Genomic DNA, 21922 nt, shown 5'->3' on the forward strand with positions numbered 1-21922 from the left:
CTTCGTATTGTGAGGCAGATGCACTAACCCCTCTTCCACCGTGAAGCCCACCAGTAAATAATTTTACTTTATATAAGTATACTGTATAAGTGGTTCTTAACCTTATTGGACGTATCAAACCCCACCAGTTTCATAAGCGCATTCACCAAACCCTTCTTTAATTCAAGACAAAGTTAGATGTTTTTGATAACACTTTAGAATGGGGAACACATTATAAGTAACACAAACTTAATTTAGAGTTGTTTGGACAGTAGTGGAACATATTCTAAGTAATAAAGACCTATTTTAGAGTTATTTGGTTAGGGTTATAGTGTCAGGGTTAAAGGTTTAGGGACATAAGGCCATGCCGAATAAGGCATTAATAAGTACTTAATAATGACTAGTTAAAAGCCAATATGTTACTAGTTTGCATGTTATTGAGCAACTAATTAATGGTGAATATGTTCCCCATACTAAAGTGTTACCATGTGTTTTTTACTGGTGCACAAAATGAACCGTGCATGAACATCACCTTGGTCAAACAACAAAACAAACACAGTGCATGAACTCACAAAAAATTACACACCTGCAAATCAGTCAGCTGTTGCCGTATCCGTAATACGCCGACAGGGAGAAGTTATTTTTACACGATGAGTCGGGTGTGTTTGGATCTCCGCCGAACCCATAGGGTTCGATCGAACCCAGGTATATAAGAACCACTGATATGCTTAATTGCTTATATTTTTAAAAATCTGTTTAGTGACATCTTAAAGTTAAACATACACACAGTGTGAGGAGTTATTTGATAACTTTGTTGTTTACGTCTGCATGGTTTATGTTTTTTCAACAATGGGCAGCATCGTGGTACAGGGGTTAGTGCATGTGCCTCACAATACGAAGTAGCCCTGAGTTCATTGCCGGGCTCGGGATCTTTCTGTGTGGAGTTTGCATGTTCTCTCCGTGACTGCGTGGGTTCCCTCCGGGTACTCCGGCTTCCTCCCGCCTCCAAAGACATGCACCTGGGAATAGGTTGATTCCTTCCATCCATCCATCCATTTCTACCACTTATTCCCTTTGGGGCGCGCTACAATCGGGCGGAAGGCGGGGTAAAACCTGGACAAGTCACCACCTCATCGCAGGTTGATTGGCAACACTAAATTGGCCCTAGTGTGTGAATGTGAGTGTGAATGTTGTCCGTCTATTTGTGTTGGCGACTTGTCCAGGGTGTATCCCGCCTTCCGCCCGAATGAGTGAGTGAGTGAAGTATATTTATACAGCGCTTTTCTCTAGTGACTCAAAGAGCTTTACATAGTGAAGCCCATTATCTAAGTTACATTTAAAACCAGTGTGGGTGACACTGGGAGCAGGTGAATGACTAGGATGGCAAAAGCGGGAATCAAACCTGGAACCCTCAAGTTGCTGGCACGGCCACTCTGCCAACAGAGCCATACCGCCCCATAACGCCTGCGTTCTTTGCTGTAGACCACCACAATGTAGCCCGACGGACATCTTGGTGAAGTACAAGAAATAAAAGATGTGGATGACATTTTGGTCCATGTCTTTTTCTAATAATGTGATCAGAAAGCCAAAGTGACAACAGTGCTAACTAGCGGTGCTAACATAGGGTTGCTAACCCAACGTTAGCGTCACTCGGAAAGCGGCGGCGCCTCTTGGGACAAAGTCACGTCGGAGGTGAGTTTGGGCTTGGCGCCCTGCTGCCGCGCATTCCTGGTGGGGTTCTGATTCTCATCCAGGGGGGTCGGCGGCGGGTCGGCCTTCTCCCGGTGTGGGTGGTAGTGGCCGCCTTCGTCGGCGACCATCTTCTCCACCTTCTCCACCAAGCGTGTCAGATGGAAAAGCGTGATTCATCACTCCAGAGACGTGAGTGGAGACGCCTTCTCTGGAGTTTTGAATGCAGCTGACAGAGGCTCCAGCACGCCCCACGACCCCGCAAGGGACAAGTTGTAGAAAATGGATGGATGAATGGACATCAGATACACTATATTACCAAAAGTATTTAATCACCCATCCAAATGAAAAGAATCAGGTGTCCTATTCACTTGGCTGTAGGTGTATAAAATCAAGCACTTAGGCATGGAGACTGTTTCTACAAACATTTGTGGAAGAAATGGAGCGGTCTTAGGATGCCACCTGTGCAACAAATCCAGTCTTGACATTTCCTCGCTCCTTAATATCCCAAAATCAACTGTCAGCTTTATTGTAAGAAAATGGAAGAGTTTGGGAACAACAGCAACTCAGCCACCAAGCAGTAGGCCACGTAAACTGACATAGAGGGGTCAGCAGATGCTGAAGCGCATAGTGCAAAGAGGTTGCCGAATTTCTGCACAGTCAGTTGCTACAGAGCTCCAAACTTCATGTGACCTTCCACTTAGCCCACGTACAGTATCATGGAATGGGTTTCCATGGCCGTGCAGCTGCATCTAAGCCATAAATCACAAAGTCCAATGCAAAGCGTGGGATGCAGTGGTGTAAAGCACGTCCCCACTGGATTCTATAGCAGTGGAGACGCGTTCTCCGGAGTGATTAATCATGCTTTTCCATCTGGCCATCTGATGGACGAGTCTGGGTTCGGAAGTTACCAGGAGAACGCTACATTTCGGACTGCATTGTGCCGAGTGTGAAATTTGGGTGGTGGAGGAATTATGGTGTGGGGTTGTTTTTCAGGAGTTGGGCTTGGCCCCTTAGGTGCAGTGAAAGGAACTTTGAATGCTCCAGGATACCAAAACATTTTGGACAATTCCATGATAAATAAAAATGATAAATGGGTTGTACTTGTATAGCACTTTTCTACCTTCAAGGTACTCAAAGCGCTTTGACACTACTTCCACATTTACCCATTCACACACACATTCACACACTGATGGAGGGAGCTGCCATGCAAGGTGCTAACCAGCACGCATCAGGAGCAAGGGTGAAGTGCCTTGCTCAGGACACAAAGGACGTGATGAGGTTGGTACTAGGTGGGGATTGAACCAGGAACCCTCGGGTTGCGCATGGCCACTCTCCCACTGCGCCACGCCGTCCCCTGGTGCAGTGGGAGAGTGGAAAAACAATCCCAACCTTGAGGGAACAGTTTGGAGCGGGCCCCTTCCTCTTCCAACATGACTGTGCACCAGTGCACAAAGCAAGGTCCATAAAGACAAGGATGAGAGAGTCTGGTTTGGATTAACTTGACTGGCCTGCACAGAGTCCTGACCTGAACCCGACAGAACACCTTTGGGATGAAATAGAATGGAGACTGAGAGACAGGCCTTCTCGACTAACATCAGTGTGTGACCACACCAATGCGCTTTCGGAAGAATGGCCGAAAATTCCTATAAAAACACCCTGCAACCTTGTGGACAGCCTTCCCACAAGAGTTGAAGCTGTAATAGCTGCAAAAGGTGGACGGACAGTCTTGAACCCTGTGGGTTAGGAATGGGATGGCAGGATGACCGGTACTTTTTAGAGGCGGTATAGTACCGAATATGATTCACTAGTATCGCGGTACTATACTAATTTGCTCGGTAGCTGTGGAGGAGGGTGTGGTTTGCGCGCCTGCTGCAGAGTATGGGTGGGATCGGCTTCGACGCACAGCTGGCAGGTGATTGGATTTCCCCAGCTGTGGCTGATCATCTAATCACCTGTCATTCTTATCAGTAGCGGTCGGGGCCATCGAACACCAGCTGGGACACACACACACTGGAGAGCGGAGCAGCAAGACAGGCGGACAGCAGGAAGCAGAGTCTGAAAAGTCGGGAAGCTGAGGGCTGCCACGGTGTGTGTGAGCTATTAATAATTGTTAAAACCAAGAAGGTGCAAGTCTGTCGGTGTCAGGAGAATCCACGGGAAAGGAACTGTCACTGTAGCTTTTACCATGATTCAAAAACAACCTCACCCACACTTCCAAATTCCCATGCTGGAGCTGATCCTGGAGCAGAGAGCTACGGCTACAGATAGCCTGCAACACCCCTGGGTGGCAGTCTGACGGAGACCTCCAGTTGTGGCTCCAGATGGACAGACAGACGGAAAAATGACACTAATTTGACACCATTCAACAAAGACTTTATTTCAAGTTCAGCAAATAAATAACTGTCTTCAAAAGAAAGTACTCATATATGAAGCAAAGGAATGCTACTGATGAAAATACTTCAGTCTACTAAGCAACAGTCTCCGAGACCTCGCATTCGGCGCGGCGAATGAGACAAATACTGGCCGCGCGTATAATCCATTTCAAATAAATACATAATGCATTACAGCGAACAGCCAGGGTCGTAATTTTTCATCAACATAGTGCATACAACATCAAATCTGATATGTCAATAACTATGATGATCATGGCAAGACTAAGCAGAAGCAATATAATTTACAATCAGTGCATGCTATAAGCATAATGACATTCTTGTCCTCGCTTTTTCTTGTACTACATGTCATGAGACACTAGGTGACATTGCTTTTGTAGAAAACAAATAAATAAATAAATAAATTAACATTGTCTGTAAACACTACGCAACAACAGATGAAACACTTGAGGACGTTGATTTTATCTTCTCATATTTTGGCACTGAAATTTCATTATCTGTTTAATGAAAATATACAACCTCCCCTGACCAAGTTAAATATGAGGTTTATATATATATATTTAAATATATATATATTTAATCAAGTACTGTATATATATATACCAACCTCAGTCAATATCAAGTCACATATTTACATTCAATGTGTTTGTGTCAACCTTACACGAAAAAAAGACAAAGTGGGGGGAAAATGGTGAGTTACAAACATTTCACATAAAAATAAACATTCAAGTGCATTTTATTTGGTCGTGTGTAAAATTTGCTTGTTGTTGCTATTGCTAATTCCTTCTATGTTTTGGCCTTGATATAACTTAACTAAAAAAAAAGAAAAGCAATTCTTCCTTCAATGTTTAGGCCTAGATGTAACTTAATTAAAAAATATTCCTTGAATTGCCGCCGGGGCGCTAATTAATTTAAAACCTCTTCTCACTCCTGCGCTTACCAATGGCATGCGGTAAAAGTAAGCATGCGCTAATTATTTTAAAACCTCTCTGGCACTTACCAAAGGTATGCAGTAAAAATTTGAGTGTGATGTAAGCTTGGACCTTAAATCCTACTGAATAGCTCTTAATCTTCTTCCCTTTATGCGATTTCAAATTACCGGTATTGAAATCAGCCTCCTCCATTTTGAAAATGATGTCAGGGGAAGTGTCACTCGTGACGTCACGGGTTTGACCAGGCGGTAATACTAAGCATGCACTAATTATTTTGAGAAGAGAGTTTGACCCGGCAGTAATTCAAGGCAGGCGCATACTCTATGCCCTGCGCCAATTCAAGGAAATACGGTATTTCCTAAAGACCAATTTGTTACCCCTTATAAGGCACCGGTTCCAATGTAGCGGAGAACCGGACTGAGATGTCGAATCCACCAAATCAAAATAGCGCTTCCATAACTTGAATATGCTATTTCGGGGAAATATTGCGTGTGAATGCTGAAATGCACAAGCCGAGTTGAAAAGCTAACGTTAGCATGCTAACAGTTAGCATGTATACACACAATTAGCACGTGTCAAGTACTAAGTTAAATGACTCTGAGGCGTATGCCTGCAAAATAAGCTAAACGTGAAGAATTAGTTGAACCAGTTAGCATGCTGACGTTAGCATGTTAACAGTTAGCATGTGTCAAGTACCAATATGACTGTAAAAATAACTAAATATATATTTGCATGCTAGTTACATAACTAACAGTACGTCGGTTTAAAAATGTGGGAGAAGTAGTCAAATTAAAAAAAGGTGGACATTCTGTAATTGAAAAATAAGGGAATTCCGGGAAAACCGGAAATTTTGTGGAACTGGAAAAATTGTTGGTTTCACAGTTTTCAATGGGAAAAATGTCCCGGGAAACGTGGAAAGTAAAAAAAAAAAAAAGGTTGCTAACGTGTCCTGACTGAGCCGAACGTTTTGATACTTGAACTTGAAACCGTGGGAAAAGACGGTGCACAAAAAAAAGCGTGTGAATGCTGAAATGCCCAACCCGAGTTGAAAAGCTAACATTAGCATGCTAACAGTTCGCATGTATGCACACAATTAGCATGTGTCAAATACTAAGTTATATGACTCTGAGGTGTATGCCTGCAAAATAAGCTAAAAATGTGTCGAATTAGTTAGCATGCTGATGTTAGCATGTTAACAGTTAGCATGTGTTACTCTGTAAAAATAACTAAAAATAAGTTAGCATGCTAGTTACATAAGAGCATTTTGACTTTGGAATGGTGGAAAATAGGTTGGGAAATGTGAAAGTGGTAACAGCTTTTAATAAAGAATACGTATTATGAGCAGGAAATTAGAGAATGTGGAAAATAGCACAATTTCCGTGAAGGCGCTGAATAGGTTTGAGTTGGCACCGTTTAAATCCGTTGAGAAATGTGGAAGTAGTAAAACTTTTAAACAGTTACGGAAAAGCGGGAATAGCCTATTGAAAAACTGGGAATTTTTCTTAAAAACAATAAAATTTAGATTGGGCTGACAAAGAGGAATGTTTTGATGGTGGAACAGCTGACATTGGTTGAAAAATTACGGGAAAGGAGTCGACATAAAATAAGTGGACATTCCGTAATTGAAAAAAGGGAGTTCCGGCAAAACCGGGAATTTTGTGGAACTGGAAAAATTGTGGGTTTGACTGTTTTCAATGGGAAAAATGTTCCGGAAAACGTGGAAAGTTAAAAAAAAAGAGATAGCTAAGTTCCTGACTGAGCCAAACTTTTTGATATTTGAACTTGAAACTGTGGGAAAAGACGGTGGACAAAAAACTGCGGAACAGAAAGAAGAAATACTTTTCAGCATTCACACAATTCAACTAAGCAATTGTTTAAAAAAGTAAATGGCGGATTTGATGGTCTTGTAGTAATAAAAACATTTTGTCCTATTAAAGAAATTCATATTATCATGGTTCAGTCTTACCAAACTTAAATGGACACTTCATACTCCCGTGTATCCTGTGGTCAAAAAGAAGAAGCATTCAGGTGTGGATTCAGATAAGCACCGTATTTTCCGGACCATAGGGCGCACCGGATTATAAGGCGCACTGCCGATGAGCGGGCCTAGTCAGGTTTATTTTAATACAAAAGGCGCACCGGATTACAGGGCGCATTAAAAGGGGTCATATTATTATTATTTTTTTTTCTAAATGGAAAACACTTCCTTGTGGTCTACATAACATGTAATGGTGGTTCTTTGGTAAAAATGTTGCATAAATTATGTTTTACAGATCATCTTCAAGCCGCTTTTTGACAGTCGCTTCAGGATGCGCCGTTTTGTGGGCGGTCTTATTTACACGGCTCACCGTCTTTTCTCCGTCATCTTTGTTGTAGCGGTGTAGCGTGCAAGGACGGGTGTGGAAGAAGTTTCATAAGATGGAGCTAACTGTTTTAATGACATTCAGACTTTACTTAAATCAATAACGAAGCAGCATCTCCTCATCCGTGGCTCACTAGTGCAAAAACAACGCCAGAAATGTGTCCCGAAAAAAACGTCTGACGGGATCTCTAATAACGAACGTTCCTTGGGGGAATAATGTAAACTCACTACACCGGTATGTTTTAGAGCTTTCATGGGGAGTTTACTGACATATATAAGTATGAACTTTACACTACTTTATAATAGAAATGGCAACAGTGGAGGATGAATGTCCCATAACAAGAAGATAGAAAAAAAGAAGCTTATCGACTACGGTGTGGACACGGACTACAAAGGCGGAATCGCGCAAATTTTGTGGACTTATGCAGATCCCAAATACAGATCAGCAGGTAAGAAAAGTTGCTTTTGCATAATATTGCGAAACAAAACGCCTGATAATATGTCTTACCTTATACACACACCATAATAATACTCGTATGTTGAAGCACAGTACAACTCAAGTGGTGCGGCTTCATAGCTTACCCAAGTCGTACAAAAACATTTTGATCGATTTTTGAGAACCGTGTGTAATGTTCTATATTTTCAATGGAACATATACAATGTTGGTGTTTACTTGAGTCATATTGCAGTCTAGACGTATCTCTTATGTGTGACTGCCATCAACTCGTCACACTTATCATTTCACCATGTACCAAATAAAATAGCTTCGAGGTCGGTAAGCACAACCAAAATTATTCCGTACATTAGGCGCGCTGTTGAGTTTTGAGAAAATGAAAGGATTTTATGTGCGCCTTATAGTCGGAAAAATACGGTATATAGTACGACAAAGGGAAACTAAAGGATTCCTTACCCCTGCCTCATACAGCGGGTTGTTGAAATCGGACTCGACTGTGATGGGACTGTAGGAGTGTGTGTGAGACAGAGACTTCCAGAAGAGTGGCTTCCATTCTAGTCTGCAGATGCTGCGAAGGAGCAAAGAAATGTGGCGGCTAGTCCCACTAATAGTATCATAGAATGAGAACGATGTTGTGTTTGCAGTACTTACTTTGTATAGTACATATAAATGCCGCCAATCAGGAGGATGACCAGAATGATGGGCAAAATTATTGCCAAAGCAATGTTCTCACTTAGGATCTGGTGGGAGGGCTCAAACGATTGGGACGCTGTAATATAGAGATAAACGAGGCTGTGGCAGTAGGCAACCAACTGATGTATTTATTGTTATTGACTTGACACAACAAATATATCATCTGATACAACAATACAATCGTCGCTTGCCACATTGCGCTTCAAACATTGCATTATGTTTTTTCGAAAGCATATTCTTCAATGTTTTGGTCCCAAATAAAGCATTTCCAAGCATAAAAATGGCGGAATGAACTAAAACATATAAATACCACAGTCGTATTGGCCAATAAAGGAGACCAAAGGGTTTTAGTTAATAATGCTTTCATAATGTTGACAACTGTATTTAGAAAGCCTGAAACTGTTTTGTCATGCTCTGAAAAGATTGGATTCTTAATTACCGATTCCTACTTTGTGGATATGCGTTTATTGTGGTCATGTTTGGAACCAATTAACAGCAAGAAACGAGAAACAACTGTACTTGGATAAGTATAAGTAAGCAAACCATTTTTATGTTTTTCTGTATATGTATGCATGGGAGTGTTTTTTTGTTGTTTGTTTTTATAATGTTTTGTAGTTCTACAATTGTTTATTTTTTCCTCTTATTTTTGTAAATTTTTTAATATATGAAATTCAGGGCAGTATGGTGGCCCAGTGGTTAGCATTCGTGCCTCACACCAAGATGGTCCTCGGTTCTATTCCCGACCTTGGGGTCTTTTTGCGTGACGTTTGCATGGACAAGATATTATATAGTTTGCAATAAAGTAATAATATCGTTGTAGTTAGGCCATTTTTAATATATTATTTTATTTTTTAAATATATCAAATTTTATGTAATTGATGCAAAAAAAGACAAAAGAAGCAATGTAAAGGACAAGATATTGCCATTTTTTTCCTATTTTTTGAAATAAATGTAATTCACTGTACAATAGAAGGGAATTCGTACGGCCACATTTGTTGCGGTTTTTCCTGAAACATGAAACGTGACAAATTGGGGGGTGCACTATCCCTTTTAGATGGCAGTATAGTGTTGAATATCTTAACCTGTGTTTGGTGGCAATTCCAACTTTGACCACAGCGTCAGTTGCAATGTAGAGTGGCACTTTCCATCATTTTCAGCAGACTGCATTGAAAAATGATTACCACCCCCACCTTCCCCCCAGGCGAGATCCACCCAGAAATGGGGCCATTTGAATCCCTTCCCTACTGTAATTATGATTTTTTTTTTTCTGTAAAAAAAAAGAAGCAATCTTAAAGGATAACATATTGTAAGATTTTGTGAATCCATTGCAATAAAGTAATTAAAAAAAAACTACTTGGACAAATGCTTTGCCAGGGATGTTCCAAGACTTTTGGGTAATTTTGCACTGCAGATGGGTTGATTGCGTTGACATTTTGCTTCAGATAAATTAAGACGATTGATTAATCTACATTGCTGTGTTCATTTTGACAGCCCTAATAATGGGTTTTCACTATTTGGAAATAACAACCATTGGAAAATGAAATTTTACAGAATAAATAATGACTCAAAGGGATCAAAAAAATAATTATACAGTACTCACCTTCTGATTTGTGATCATCCAGAAGCTCCTCATAGGCCACTGTGTAAAAGAAATGATCCAGGTCAATGTGTTATTTTTTGCAATTTTTCAACATTTTACTAAGATAACACCCCAAAGAGTAAGCATTGTTGCGCTTCCAGAGCATTGCAGAACGATGCGAGCGGGTGGATCTTTACCTTTGCAAAATGGTGGTGGGCTGTTCCACTGAGACGGATGTCCGGGAACACAGGAAATAATCACCTCACCGATGAGCTCATAGCCTTCGTAGCAGAAGAAGCGCAGATTTTCTCCTGCCTGGTAGCTGTGCTTGTACAACGTTTGGTAACCATTGTCAGGGACGCCAGGGTTGGGGCATGGGTCGTATTTTACTGGACACATTGAGGACGGTCATTGGAGTTTATTTCCACACATGCACAACGTGGACAAACTGCAGGAATGACAACTTACAGACACACTTAGGGCTGTGGTCGCTCCATTTGGGTGTACCGGTATCTCGTCCGTGACAGGAGATTTGGCTGGGGCCCTCAAGTTGGTAACCTTGGTTACAGGAGAAACGGACGACTGTTCCGACTGCAAAGCCGGCTTCGGGGCGCACTGAGCGTGCTCCGTTGACAACCTCGCCCGGGTCAGGACACTGCTGGACTGTGGACGTCGGAAACAAACGACAGCAATCTACTTCCTGCTTTTTAGCTGTATGAAGTCATTTGTTTGGGAGGTAAAAAAAATACACTCAGTAGTGATATTAGGATTGTTTTCTGACAAGTTTCAGCACTGACGTCACCTATAGAAGACTGGAGGCAATTTCATACTGCGTAGTTTGTGTTCTGGTCGCATCTTTGTCCCAATTCATGTTATTTATTTGATTATATCCATCCATCTATTTTCTACCGCTTGTCCCGTTCGAGGTCGCAGGGGTGCTGGAGCCTTTTTCAGCTGCATTCGGGCAGAAGGTGGTGTACACCCTGGACAAGTCAATCAATCAATCAATCAATGTTTATTTATATAGCCCTAAATCAAAAATGTCTCAAAGGACTGTACAAACCATTACGACTACGACATCCTCGGAAGAACCCACAAAAGGGCAAGGAAAACTCACACCCAGTGGGCAGGGAGAATTCACATCCAGTGGGACGCCAGTGACAATGCTGACTATGAGAAACCTTGGAGAGGACCTTAGAAGTGGGCAACCCCCCCCCCCCCCCCCCTCTAGGGGACCGAAAGCAATGGATGTCGAGCGGGTCCAACATGATACTGTGAAATTTCAATCCATAGTGGCTCCAACACAGCCGCGAGAGTTCAGTTCAAAGCGGATCCAAGACAGCAGCGAGAGTCCCGTCCACAGGAAACCATCTCAAGTGGAGGCGGATCAGCAGCGTAGAGATGTCCCCAACCGATACAAGTCGCCACCTCTTCACAGGGCCAACACAGATAGACAACATTCACACTCACATTCACACACTATGGCCAATGTAGTGTTGCCAATCAACCTATTATTTTATTATATCCTATTTATTATTATTATTATTGGCAACACTAAAAATGTGGCCCTAGTGTGTGAATGTGAATGTTGTCTGTCTATCTGTGTTGGCCCTGTGATGAGGTGGCGACCTGTCCAGGGTGTACGCCGCCTACCGCCCGAAAGCAGCTGAGAGAGGCCCCAGGACAAGCGGTAGGAAATGGATGGATATTAGGGGTGTGGAAAAAAATCGATTCGAATACGAATCGAATCAAATACGTTGTGCAATTCAGAATCGATTCTCATTTAAAATTTTTATTTTTATTATTATTATTATTTTTTTAATCAATCCAACACACCACTTCACAGCAATACCATAACAATGCAATCCAATTCCAAAACCAAACCTGACCAGGCAACACTCAGAACTGCAATAAACAGAGCAATTGAGGAGACACAAACACGACACAGAACAAACCAAAAGTAGTGAAACAAAAAGGAATATTATCAACAACAGTATCAATATTAGTTATAATTTCAGCATAGCAGTGATTAAAAATCCCTCATTGACATTATCATTAGACATTTATAAAAAATTAAAAAAAGAACAATAGTGTCACGGTGGCTTACACTTGCATCACATCTCATAAGCTTGACAACACACTGTGTCCAATGTTTTCACAAAGATAAAATAAGTCGTATTTTTGATTCGTTTAATAGTTAAAACAAATTTACATTATTGCAATCAGTTGATAAAACATTGTCCTTTACAATTATAAAAGTTTTTTTTAAAAATCTACTACTCTGCTAGCATGTCAGCAGACTGGGGTAGATCCTGCTGAAATCCTATGTATTGAATGAATACAGAATCATTTTGTATCGGAAAAATATCGTTTTTGAATCGAGAATCGCGTTGAATGAAAAAAAACCCCGATATATTATCGAATCGTGACCCCGATAATCGTGGGACACCCAAAGATTCGCAGCCCTAATGGATATTATTATAAACATAATATTTATCATGTTATCTTAGGAAACCTCGGTCTCCTTAGACCCGAGGTGTCAAACGTCCGCAAACAGGTTTTATGCGGCACGCGGGATGAGTTTGCTAAGTATAAAAATGAGCCCAAATTTTGTAAATGTGTCCACTAGATGTCGCAATAGCAAATATTTGTAGATTGTGCAACATTTGTAAAACAAAATATATACCACATGATGTTAGTACATTAGTCGAGCAAAATGAGAAAACATAAATAACATTCTGTAGTTTGATTTTAATATTTTTTTGTCTCATCAGATTGAAAATTAACAACAATGAGTCAACTGATGAACGTTATCATATAATTTATTAAGAAAGTATAAATAACAACAAATATAGGTGGGATACTATTAACCGCAACATGTAACTGTAAAAAAAACCCAACAACATTATGATTTGTACATTTTAAGAATGTGCTTGTTCTATTTTTAAACAAAGAAAAACAATTTGAAGTTGTCTTTATTTTTAAGTTATCGTGCCTTGATTTTACCAGTCCGGCCCACTCTGTAGTAGATTTTTCTCCACGTGGCCCCCGATCTAAAATGAGTTTGACAACCCTGCCTTAGACGCATCCTTGCTCATCCAACACAGACTGAGGGTGGAGTCGGCTCTCTTGGTTGCTTTGTTGGGTCTGCTCCGGTCTCTAGCCATGCTCCCGCCACCCCAGCATAGGATGGTGTGGAACACAGCAGCGGCCACCACAGTATATATGGGTGCTGAAATGATGTTTTTGTTTGGTTGCTCGTCTATGCATGGTGCAATCGTGTGTGTGCAATATATATTATTGGTTGATTATTATTTTTTGTTTTTGTAGCTGTATGTAGAAATGGCACTGCTGGAGTGGCAGATGGTTGCATCAGCTCTGCTCTTTTAATGTCTTTAATTTCCTTTGTGTTCTTTGATGTTTTCCTCTTACACACGTTTATATGTGTGCTATGGCTATGAGGTTGTTTTTTCTTCTTCCTGGGTCTTAGTCTGGACCCCTCTCTAGTGGCCCAGACTTAGACTGAATATTTTTTGTAAGGGGCGCCGGAAGTTGGCAGACCCATCAGCGATCATGTTCTATCTCCATGTAATTTTTGTCTGCTCTTGAATGGAATTGTGCTGAAAATCTTAATTTCCCCTTGGGGATTAATAAAGTACTTGTGATTGTGAATCTGATTTCCACGCATTATTTGAAGGAATAAGCAAAGGTCTGTCAGAGGCATTGTTGCAGGTAAAGAAGTAGTTATCCTGCATACATCTCCAAATGATGGGAATGTAAGAAAAGTATATACCTTAACAGCCAAATTGACTGGCGCAAAATGGGACACACCAAGCGAGGTGCACCCTCGAGAGGAGAACGACTGAGTGAAAACAAGAGAAAAAGACTGTAAGCTCCTATTACTCTATTGTGCATCCTCTTCTACTGATGTTTTCCTCAATTAAGGAAAGGCTGAAAGAGCATGAGTAAACACAGGCTATGATGTCTAGGAGATGAAAGTGCAAGGAAGTCTATTCTTTTATATTACTTTATCGCTCATAATGTAAATTACCGTAAATTCCGGACTATTGACCGCTACTTTTTTTTACAGTTTGAACCCTGCGGCTTATAAGACGGTGCAGCTCGTTTATGGATGTTTTCTCAGATAACAGCCATAATAAAAAATAGTTAAAAATACACATTGAAAGCGTTTTATTGCTTGTGCTGCGGCGTCGTCTTATGGATGAGTTCGCCCACTGCAGGTGTTTTTTCATTTACGGCAGTGCCTTTTTTTTTTTAACCGTGTTTGTCTTCCAGCTGTGCATAGCGTTTTCTCTATGGATTCGTCATTCATTACTCCAAGCAATGTTTGTAAGTTTGAACTACAACTGTTTATACTTACTAAACCGTCCCAAGTGTGATGTCAGTAGGAGTGTTTTCATTCATATTTGCACGTACTATGTAATATAATGTCTATGGTGGAGGACAGAGTAAAACAACTTGCACTGAGCCTAGTCTATAAAATCCGCTACACCTCCTTGATACCGAAGTACATGTCAAACTACTTCCTTAACGTAAATGACCGCCATAACCACAACACCAGGGGGAGCTCCACAAACCACGTTAAACCCAGATTTCGATCTAACAAAGGTCTTAACTCATTCTCTTTCTATGCCACATCAATGTGGAATGCACTCCCAACAGGTATAAAAGTAAGTGCATCTCTATATTCCTTCAAAACCGCTCTAAAACAACACCTCAAGGCAACTTCAACACTTTACTAATACCCTCCTCCATTCACATCCCATCTCCCCGGATTATAAACAACTCAAATGTACTTCTAATGTATATACTTGTTCTTATGCTATCTGAAATCACTATGTTCTCTGCTGGCTGTACATATCCTACTAAATAAGACCTACACTGTTTCAATGTCCACATTTCTCTGTTGATGCAATTGTTGATGACTGAAGTTCTGATATCAACCAAAGCTCCTCATCCCACCCCCCGGATTGTAAATAATGTAAATAATTCAATGTACATACTATGATGATTAACTTGTGTGATGACTGTATTATGTTGATAGTATATATTTGTACCATGAATTGATTAACGTGGACCCCGACTTAAACAAGTTGAAAAACTTATTCGGGTGTTACCATTTAGTGGTCAATTGTACGGAATATGTACTGTACTGTGCAATCTACTAATAAAAGTATCAATCAATCAATCAATCAAAATGCTTTTTAACCCGTAAATCACTTTGGTCCAATTGTAAAATTGTTGTAAAAGTGTTATATAAATAAAGTTGCCTTGCATTGCCTTGCCAATGACGCTAGCGTTGTTAGCATGAGCTAATATGCGAACATGTTTACTATTGTCTGTGTAAGTAGTATTTACTTAAAATGGCATTAATTTTGTATTGTTTCAGTTTCACTAATTCCTAAGTAAATTCACCAAAATGTCACCGTGGGGTTATTGAAAGGGTTTAGCTGATTGGAGAGCTAGCTTCCGCAGCTACTAGGGCCATGACGATGACTTCTGTTTTGTTTCATCAGCCGTTTTACTGTTGTTTTACAGACACTGTTTGGAAACAATTAAGGCATGTAAATAAGCATTAACAGAATATTTCTGTGTAAATAATTCTTTCCACATCTGCGGCTTATAGGCCGGTGCGACTAATATATGAGAAAATACTTCTTTCTTCTAAAATTTAGTAGGTGCCACTTATATCCCGGTATGCTCTATAGTCTGGAAAATAAGTGTCAGTTTTGAAGTAATCTTGGGCCTGAAAATGTCACGCCTGTGGACTATGTTGTGTTTGGTCATGTTATGTTTTGCTTTTTTGGACATTCAGTTCTTGCATTTGGCACTTCCTGGTTTGTTTTTTTTCCATAGTAACTCATTGATTTCCACCTTGCCCTCTTGTCTCGCCCCTGTCCTCAGCCCTCACACCTGTTACTAATCATCACAGTCATTATTTAAGCCATTCTGTTTCTGTCCTCATCCTGGCAACTTTACCTACTGACCTATGTACTGTACCTACCTTTCCTTCTGGGACCTTAACCACGTTTTCATGTACCGACCTTCATGCCATGCTGTTTGTTGTTTTGACCACGCGTCGTAAGTTTTTGTATTTATGCCTCAGTGCAAGTTTTGGGTTTGTTTTGTGCCACAGTTAGTGTCTTTTGTTCATTTGTAGATAGTCATGCCATTGTGCTGTTTTTGTTTGAGTATAGTCTAGTTTGTTAACCGCCATTGTACGCGCCCTTTGTTTTCCTGTTTTGTATTATAGTGTTAAATAAATCAAATATGTACTCACACTCTCGTCTGGCTCGTGCCAATCATCCTTTGCGTGGAAGAAGCAAAACAAATCCAAGTCCATGTGTGTCAGAAAATCATCAAATTAAAATGCAATTAAGTTGAATTACGTTGAAAAAAAGAATGGTTTTACATGTCTTTATCTTTACTGTCTATGTGGGGGAAAGGACTTCAGTTCTGTAGATAATGTCATGTATCCAGTACGGCGACTGAAAGGCTGCGTTTTAAGTACAGTTATTACCTATTATTAACCTAAGTCAAACCTACCTATTATTAAAAAAAAAAAAAATCCAATTATGGGAAATGACTGTCAGAAAAGGTTTCAGGAGTGCACATACATTAAGTAAGTGAAATTTCAGTCATTTGGAAGATACGAGATAACGGAAATTGGGGAAGCGCCCCACCAAATCCAGCAGTACAAACCCTCCTTTTTAAATGTGTGTTTGAGATTTAATAAAAAGCAGCAATTCAGTTGCTAAATTAATTTGAATGCATAAACCCATAATCCTCATAGTTGTGTTTTCTTTGTCTTACGATGATTCTGCCACGAGTCCCTCTCCTTTCTTTGCTTTTAGGTCATTCCCCCCAAGTTGCCAAGGCAACAGCTTAGTAAGCATGATTAGTCTATTTAAAAAGATACATATTGGGCTTTGGGGCACATTCGAATGTGTCCTCCGAATTCTGTCCAGCAATGAAGGCTTTGCATAAATGTGCAGAATGACCAGGAAAAAACTGTTATTTTGTGTAGGGTTGAGTACTGTGCATTGCTGTAAGAAATGGAACGGAACCTTTGACACAGGTAGGTGGGCTGCTACTCCAGGAGAGGTCCCACTGACAGGTGATGATGTCCGAACCATTGATGTCAAATCCTGGTTGGCACTGATAGGTCAGTACACTTCCTCTCACGGGGGCAGAGTGGGACGAGCTGATCCATCCAAACTCGATTTGAGGAAGAGTGGGGCAGGTGTCATTTGGCTCCACCTCTGTATGACACAAAAATAATGCACAGTATGAAGTGTTATACTGTAGTCTGGTTGTACGGTATACTGGTATTAGTATAGTACCGCGATATTAATGAATCATACTCGGTACTATACCGCCTCTAAAAAGTACCGCTCCCTTCCCCGCTGGTTTTACAAGCGGACGAGCATGTTCGGCAGCGCACAATCACGGAGTACTTACAAGCAGACACAGTGTGTAGACGGAAAATGGAGAACGGACGCATTTTGGTCTAAAAACCAATGATAAAGGTGAAGTTATAACACTGAAACGCCCTTGGGAAGAGGTGCTTTGAGACATCGCTAGTTAGCTAGCGGCTTACGTCCAGCCGCTGTTTGCAGTGTTTTAGCTACTTCTAAATCACTAATCCTTGTCTCCATGGCGACAAAAAAAGTAAGTTTCACACAAGTATCATCCCTGCAGAACGATGTATAGCTAAACATGCTTCACTACACTCCGTAGCTCACCGGTGTCAAAATGTAAACAAACCCCATTGGTGGCTCTACACCTAACATTCACTAGAATGATACCAAGTACAAAAGCGTATCTAGTCAATATTACTCGATATTTTTTAGCATCACAAAATCTTCTTCCGTTTTTTTTAAGTTTATATTACAAACCCCGTTTCCATATGAGTTGGGAAATTGTGTTAGATGTAAATATAAACTGAATACAATGATTTGCAAATCATTTTCAACCCATATTCAGTTGAACAGGCTTCATGGTGGCAGAGGGGTTAGTGCGTCTGCCTCACAATACAAAGTTCCTGCAGTCCTGTGTTCAAAACCCAGGCTCGGGATCTTTCTGTGTGGAGTTTGCATGTTCTCCCCGTGAATGCGTGGGCTCCCTCCGGGTACTCCGGCTTCCTCCCACTTCCAAAGACATGCACCTGGGGATAGGTTGATTGGCAACACTAAATTGGCCCTAGTGTTTGAATGTGAATGTTGTCTATCTGTGTTGGCCCTGCGATGAGGTGGCGACTTGTCCAAGGTGTACATCGCCTTCCGCCTGATCGTAGCTGAGATAGGCGCCAGTGCCCCCGGCGACCCCAAAAGGGAATAAGCGGTAGAAAATGGATGGATGGATGGATTCAGTTGAATATGCTACAAAAACAACATATTTGATGTTCAAACTGATAAACATATTTTTTTGGCAAATAATCATTAACTTTAGAATTTGATGCCAGCAACACGTGACAAAGATGTTGGGAAAGATGGCAATAAATACTGATAAAGTTGAGGAATGCTCATCAAACACTTATTTGGAACATCCCACAGGTGTGCAGGCTAATTGGGAACTGGTGGGTGCCATGATTGGGTATAAAAACAGCTTCCCAAAAATGCTCAGTCTTTCACAAGAAAGGATGGGGCGAGGTACACCCCTTTGTCCACAACTGTGTGAGCAAGTAGTCAGACGGTTTAAGAACACCGTTTCTCAAAGTGCAATTGCAAGCAATTTAGGGATTTCAACATCTACGTTCCATAATATCATCAAAAGGTTCAGAGAATCTGGAGAAATCCCTCCACGTAAGCGGCATAGCCAGAAACCAACAATGAATGACTGTGACCTTCGATCCCTCAGACAGCACTGTATCAAAAACCGACATCAATCTCTAAAGGATATCACCACATGGGCTCAGGAACACTTCAGAAAACCGCTGTCACTAAATACAGTTCTTCGCGACATCTGTAAGTGCAAGTTAAAGCTCTACTATGCAAAGCAAAAGCCCTTTATCAACAAAATCCAGAAACGTCTCCGGTTTCTCTGGTCCCAAGATCATCTAAAATGGACTGATGCAAAGTGGAAAAGTGTTCTGTGGTCTGACGAGTCCACATTTCAAATTGTTTTTGGAAATATTCGACATTGTGTCATCCGGACCAAAGGGGAAGCTAACCATCCAGACTGTTATTGACGCAAAGTTCAAAAGCCAGCATCTGTGTCGGTATGGGGGTGCATTAGTGCTCAAGGCATGGGTAACTTACACATCTGTGAAGGCACCATTAATGCTGAAAAGGTACATACAGGTTTTGGAACACCGTGACCACCACTTCCCGAAGACAGCTGGCACTCAGCTCGGCGACGGAAAGTTTCTGTGAGTATGGCTTCCTGCGCTTCGTGCACTTTACTCATGGATAGGTTGGCTTTGCTAGAGAGCCGTGTCCGCCAGTTAGAGCAGTGTATTTTCGTAACTTTAGATGTTGCGGACACATCTGCTAGCGTTAGCTGTAGCGAGCTAACTAGCCCAGCTTGTAGCAGCCCTAACCGGCCTACAAGCTACGGTGTACCGGTTGAGACGCATAATAGATTTAGCCCTTTAGCTAGTCCTACACCCCGGTCTACCGGGCACCACACTTTAGTCATAGGGGACTCCATCACTCGAAACATAAAGCTTAGCAAACCAGCCACAATTAAGTGTATTCCCGGGGGCAGAGCACCTGACATTGAAGCTAGTCTTAGGGAGCTAACTTGCAACAGGTCTAGTAAACACGTACGGCAGGCTAACCGCACCACTAGTTATGCGAATATAGTAATACACGTTGGCTCCAATGACGTTAGGATGAGACAATCAGAGATTACAAAGAGAAACATAGCCAGGGCTTGTAATCTCGCCAGAAAGATGTCCAGGCATCGAGTAATTGTCTCTGGCCCCCTGCCTGGGAGAGGCAATGATGAGAGATATAGCAGATTAGTCTCTCTTAACAAGTGGCTGGATAGCTTCTGCAGACAACAGGGATTTACGTTTATTGATAATTGGCCCTCTTTCTGGGGCAAACCTGGCTTGCTGAGGAGAGACGGCCTTCACCCTAACCAGGAAGGCGCTATCCTCTTGTCTCGGAACATAGACTTCGCATTGAGCCACATTTGACTAACTGCACTAGAGCAAGCCCGGTCACAGGCAATTACAGAGCCTGCTAGCCTGGGTATGGAGTCAGTTAAGCTAGAACTAGCCAGCGCCAGGCTGGATGATCCCTGTACACATAGCAATTTTCGTATAATAATACACAACTCACAAAATGTTTTTTCTACTGTGTCTATGACTACGTCAGAGTTAGACATGCGTTCTACTGAGGTGGCAAATTATGATGCGTTCAGTTTATCGCAGCGCCAAGTAGACAATCTGAAAATTCCCGTCATATCAATTCCTAGATATGGTCGTAATTATTTTAAGTACACTGCGCATAATAAACGCAACATTATTAATATTGCTACTACGGATAATTTGATCAACAACTCCTTAAAACAGCCCACTACCTATAATATGGGCTTTCAAAACATCAGATCTTTGTCTCCCAAAACGTTATTAGTCAATGAGGTCATTAGAGACAACAACCTTAACGTCATCGGTCTTACCGAAACCTGGCTTAAACCAGACGACTTTTTTGCGATAAATGAGGCATCCCCTCCTAACTATACGAATGCGCATATTGCCCGTCACCTCAAAAGGGGAGGGGGTGTCGCACTAATATACAACGAAAACTTTAACTTTAGTCCGAACTTAAATAATAAATATAAATCGTTTGAGGTGCTTTCTATGAAGTCTGCCACACCTCTGCCTCTGTGCCTGGCCGTTATCTACCGCCCCCCAGGGCCCTATTCGGACTTTATTAGTGAATTCTCAGAGTTTGTTGCTGATTTAGTGACGCACGCCGATAATATAATTATAATGGGGGACTTTAATATCCATATGAATACCCCATTGGACCCACCGTGCGTGGCGCTCCAGACTATAATTGATAGCTGTGGTCTTACACAAATAATAAATGAACCGACGCATCGCAGCGGTAATACGATAGACCTAGTGCTTGTCAGAGGTATCACCGTTTCCAAAGTTACGATACTCCCGTATACTAAAGTATTGTCCGATCATTACCTTATAAAATTCGAAGTTCAGACGCATGTTCGTCAAACTAATAATAATAATAACTGCTATAGCAGCCGCAACATTAATGCACGACGACGACTCTTGCGGACCTACTGCCCTCGGTAATGGCACCGTTCCCAAAGTATGTGGGCTCTATTGATAACCTCACTAACAACTTTAACAACGCCCTGCGCGAAACCATTGATAGTATAGCACCGCTGAAGTTAAAAAAGGCTCCAAAAAGGGGTACGCCATGGTTTACTAAAGAAACTAGAGCTCAGAAATTATTATGTAGAAAGCTGGAACGCAAATGGCGCACGACTAAACTTGAGGTGCACCATCAAGCATGGAGTGATAGTTTAATAACTTATAAACGCATGCTTACCTTAGCTAAAACTAATTATTACTCAAATCTCATCCGCATTAATAAAAACGATCCAAAATTTTTGTTTAGTACAGTAGCATTGCTAACCCAACAAGGGACTCCTTCCAGTAGCTCCACCCATTCGGCAGATGACTTTATGAAGTTCTTTAATAAGAAAATTGAACTTATTAGAAAGGAGATTAAAGACAATGCGTCCCAGCTACAACTGGGTTATAGTAACACAGATACGACTGTATATACGGCGGATACTGCAAATATCCAAAATAGTTTCTCTCGTTTTGATGAAATAACATTA

General features: G+C 41.3%; 1 protein-coding gene across 3 annotated transcripts in view; it reads right to left on the reverse strand.

Annotated features, from left to right (window-relative positions):
- Window positions 1-4022: 4022 nt before the first annotated feature.
- The window catches only part of sez6l2 (seizure related 6 homolog (mouse)-like 2), a 53486-nt gene continuing 35586 nt past the window's right edge, over window positions 4023-21922 (reverse strand). For 2 of the 3 annotated variants that reach the window (XM_061884296.1, XM_061884295.1), the window contains exons 13-19: window positions 17170-17364; window positions 10550-10744; window positions 10279-10470; window positions 10103-10141; window positions 8461-8578; window positions 8266-8377; window positions 4023-6994 (exon numbers count right to left, since the gene is read on the reverse strand). In XM_061884296.1, the coding sequence (XP_061740280.1) occupies window positions 6965-6994; window positions 8266-8377; window positions 8461-8578; window positions 10103-10141; window positions 10279-10470; window positions 10550-10744; window positions 17170-17364 (881 nt within the window). In that variant the 3' untranslated portion in view covers window positions 4023-6964. The remainder of the gene's footprint in view (window positions 6995-8265; window positions 8378-8460; window positions 8579-10102; window positions 10142-10278; window positions 10471-10549; window positions 10745-17169; window positions 17365-21922) is intronic. The other variant, XM_061884294.1, reaches the window with a different exon arrangement.

The sequence above is a fragment of the Nerophis ophidion genome, linkage group LG23 (genome assembly GCF_033978795.1).
Source record: "Nerophis ophidion isolate RoL-2023_Sa linkage group LG23, RoL_Noph_v1.0, whole genome shotgun sequence".
Taxonomy (NCBI): Eukaryota; Metazoa; Chordata; class Actinopteri; order Syngnathiformes; family Syngnathidae; genus Nerophis; species Nerophis ophidion.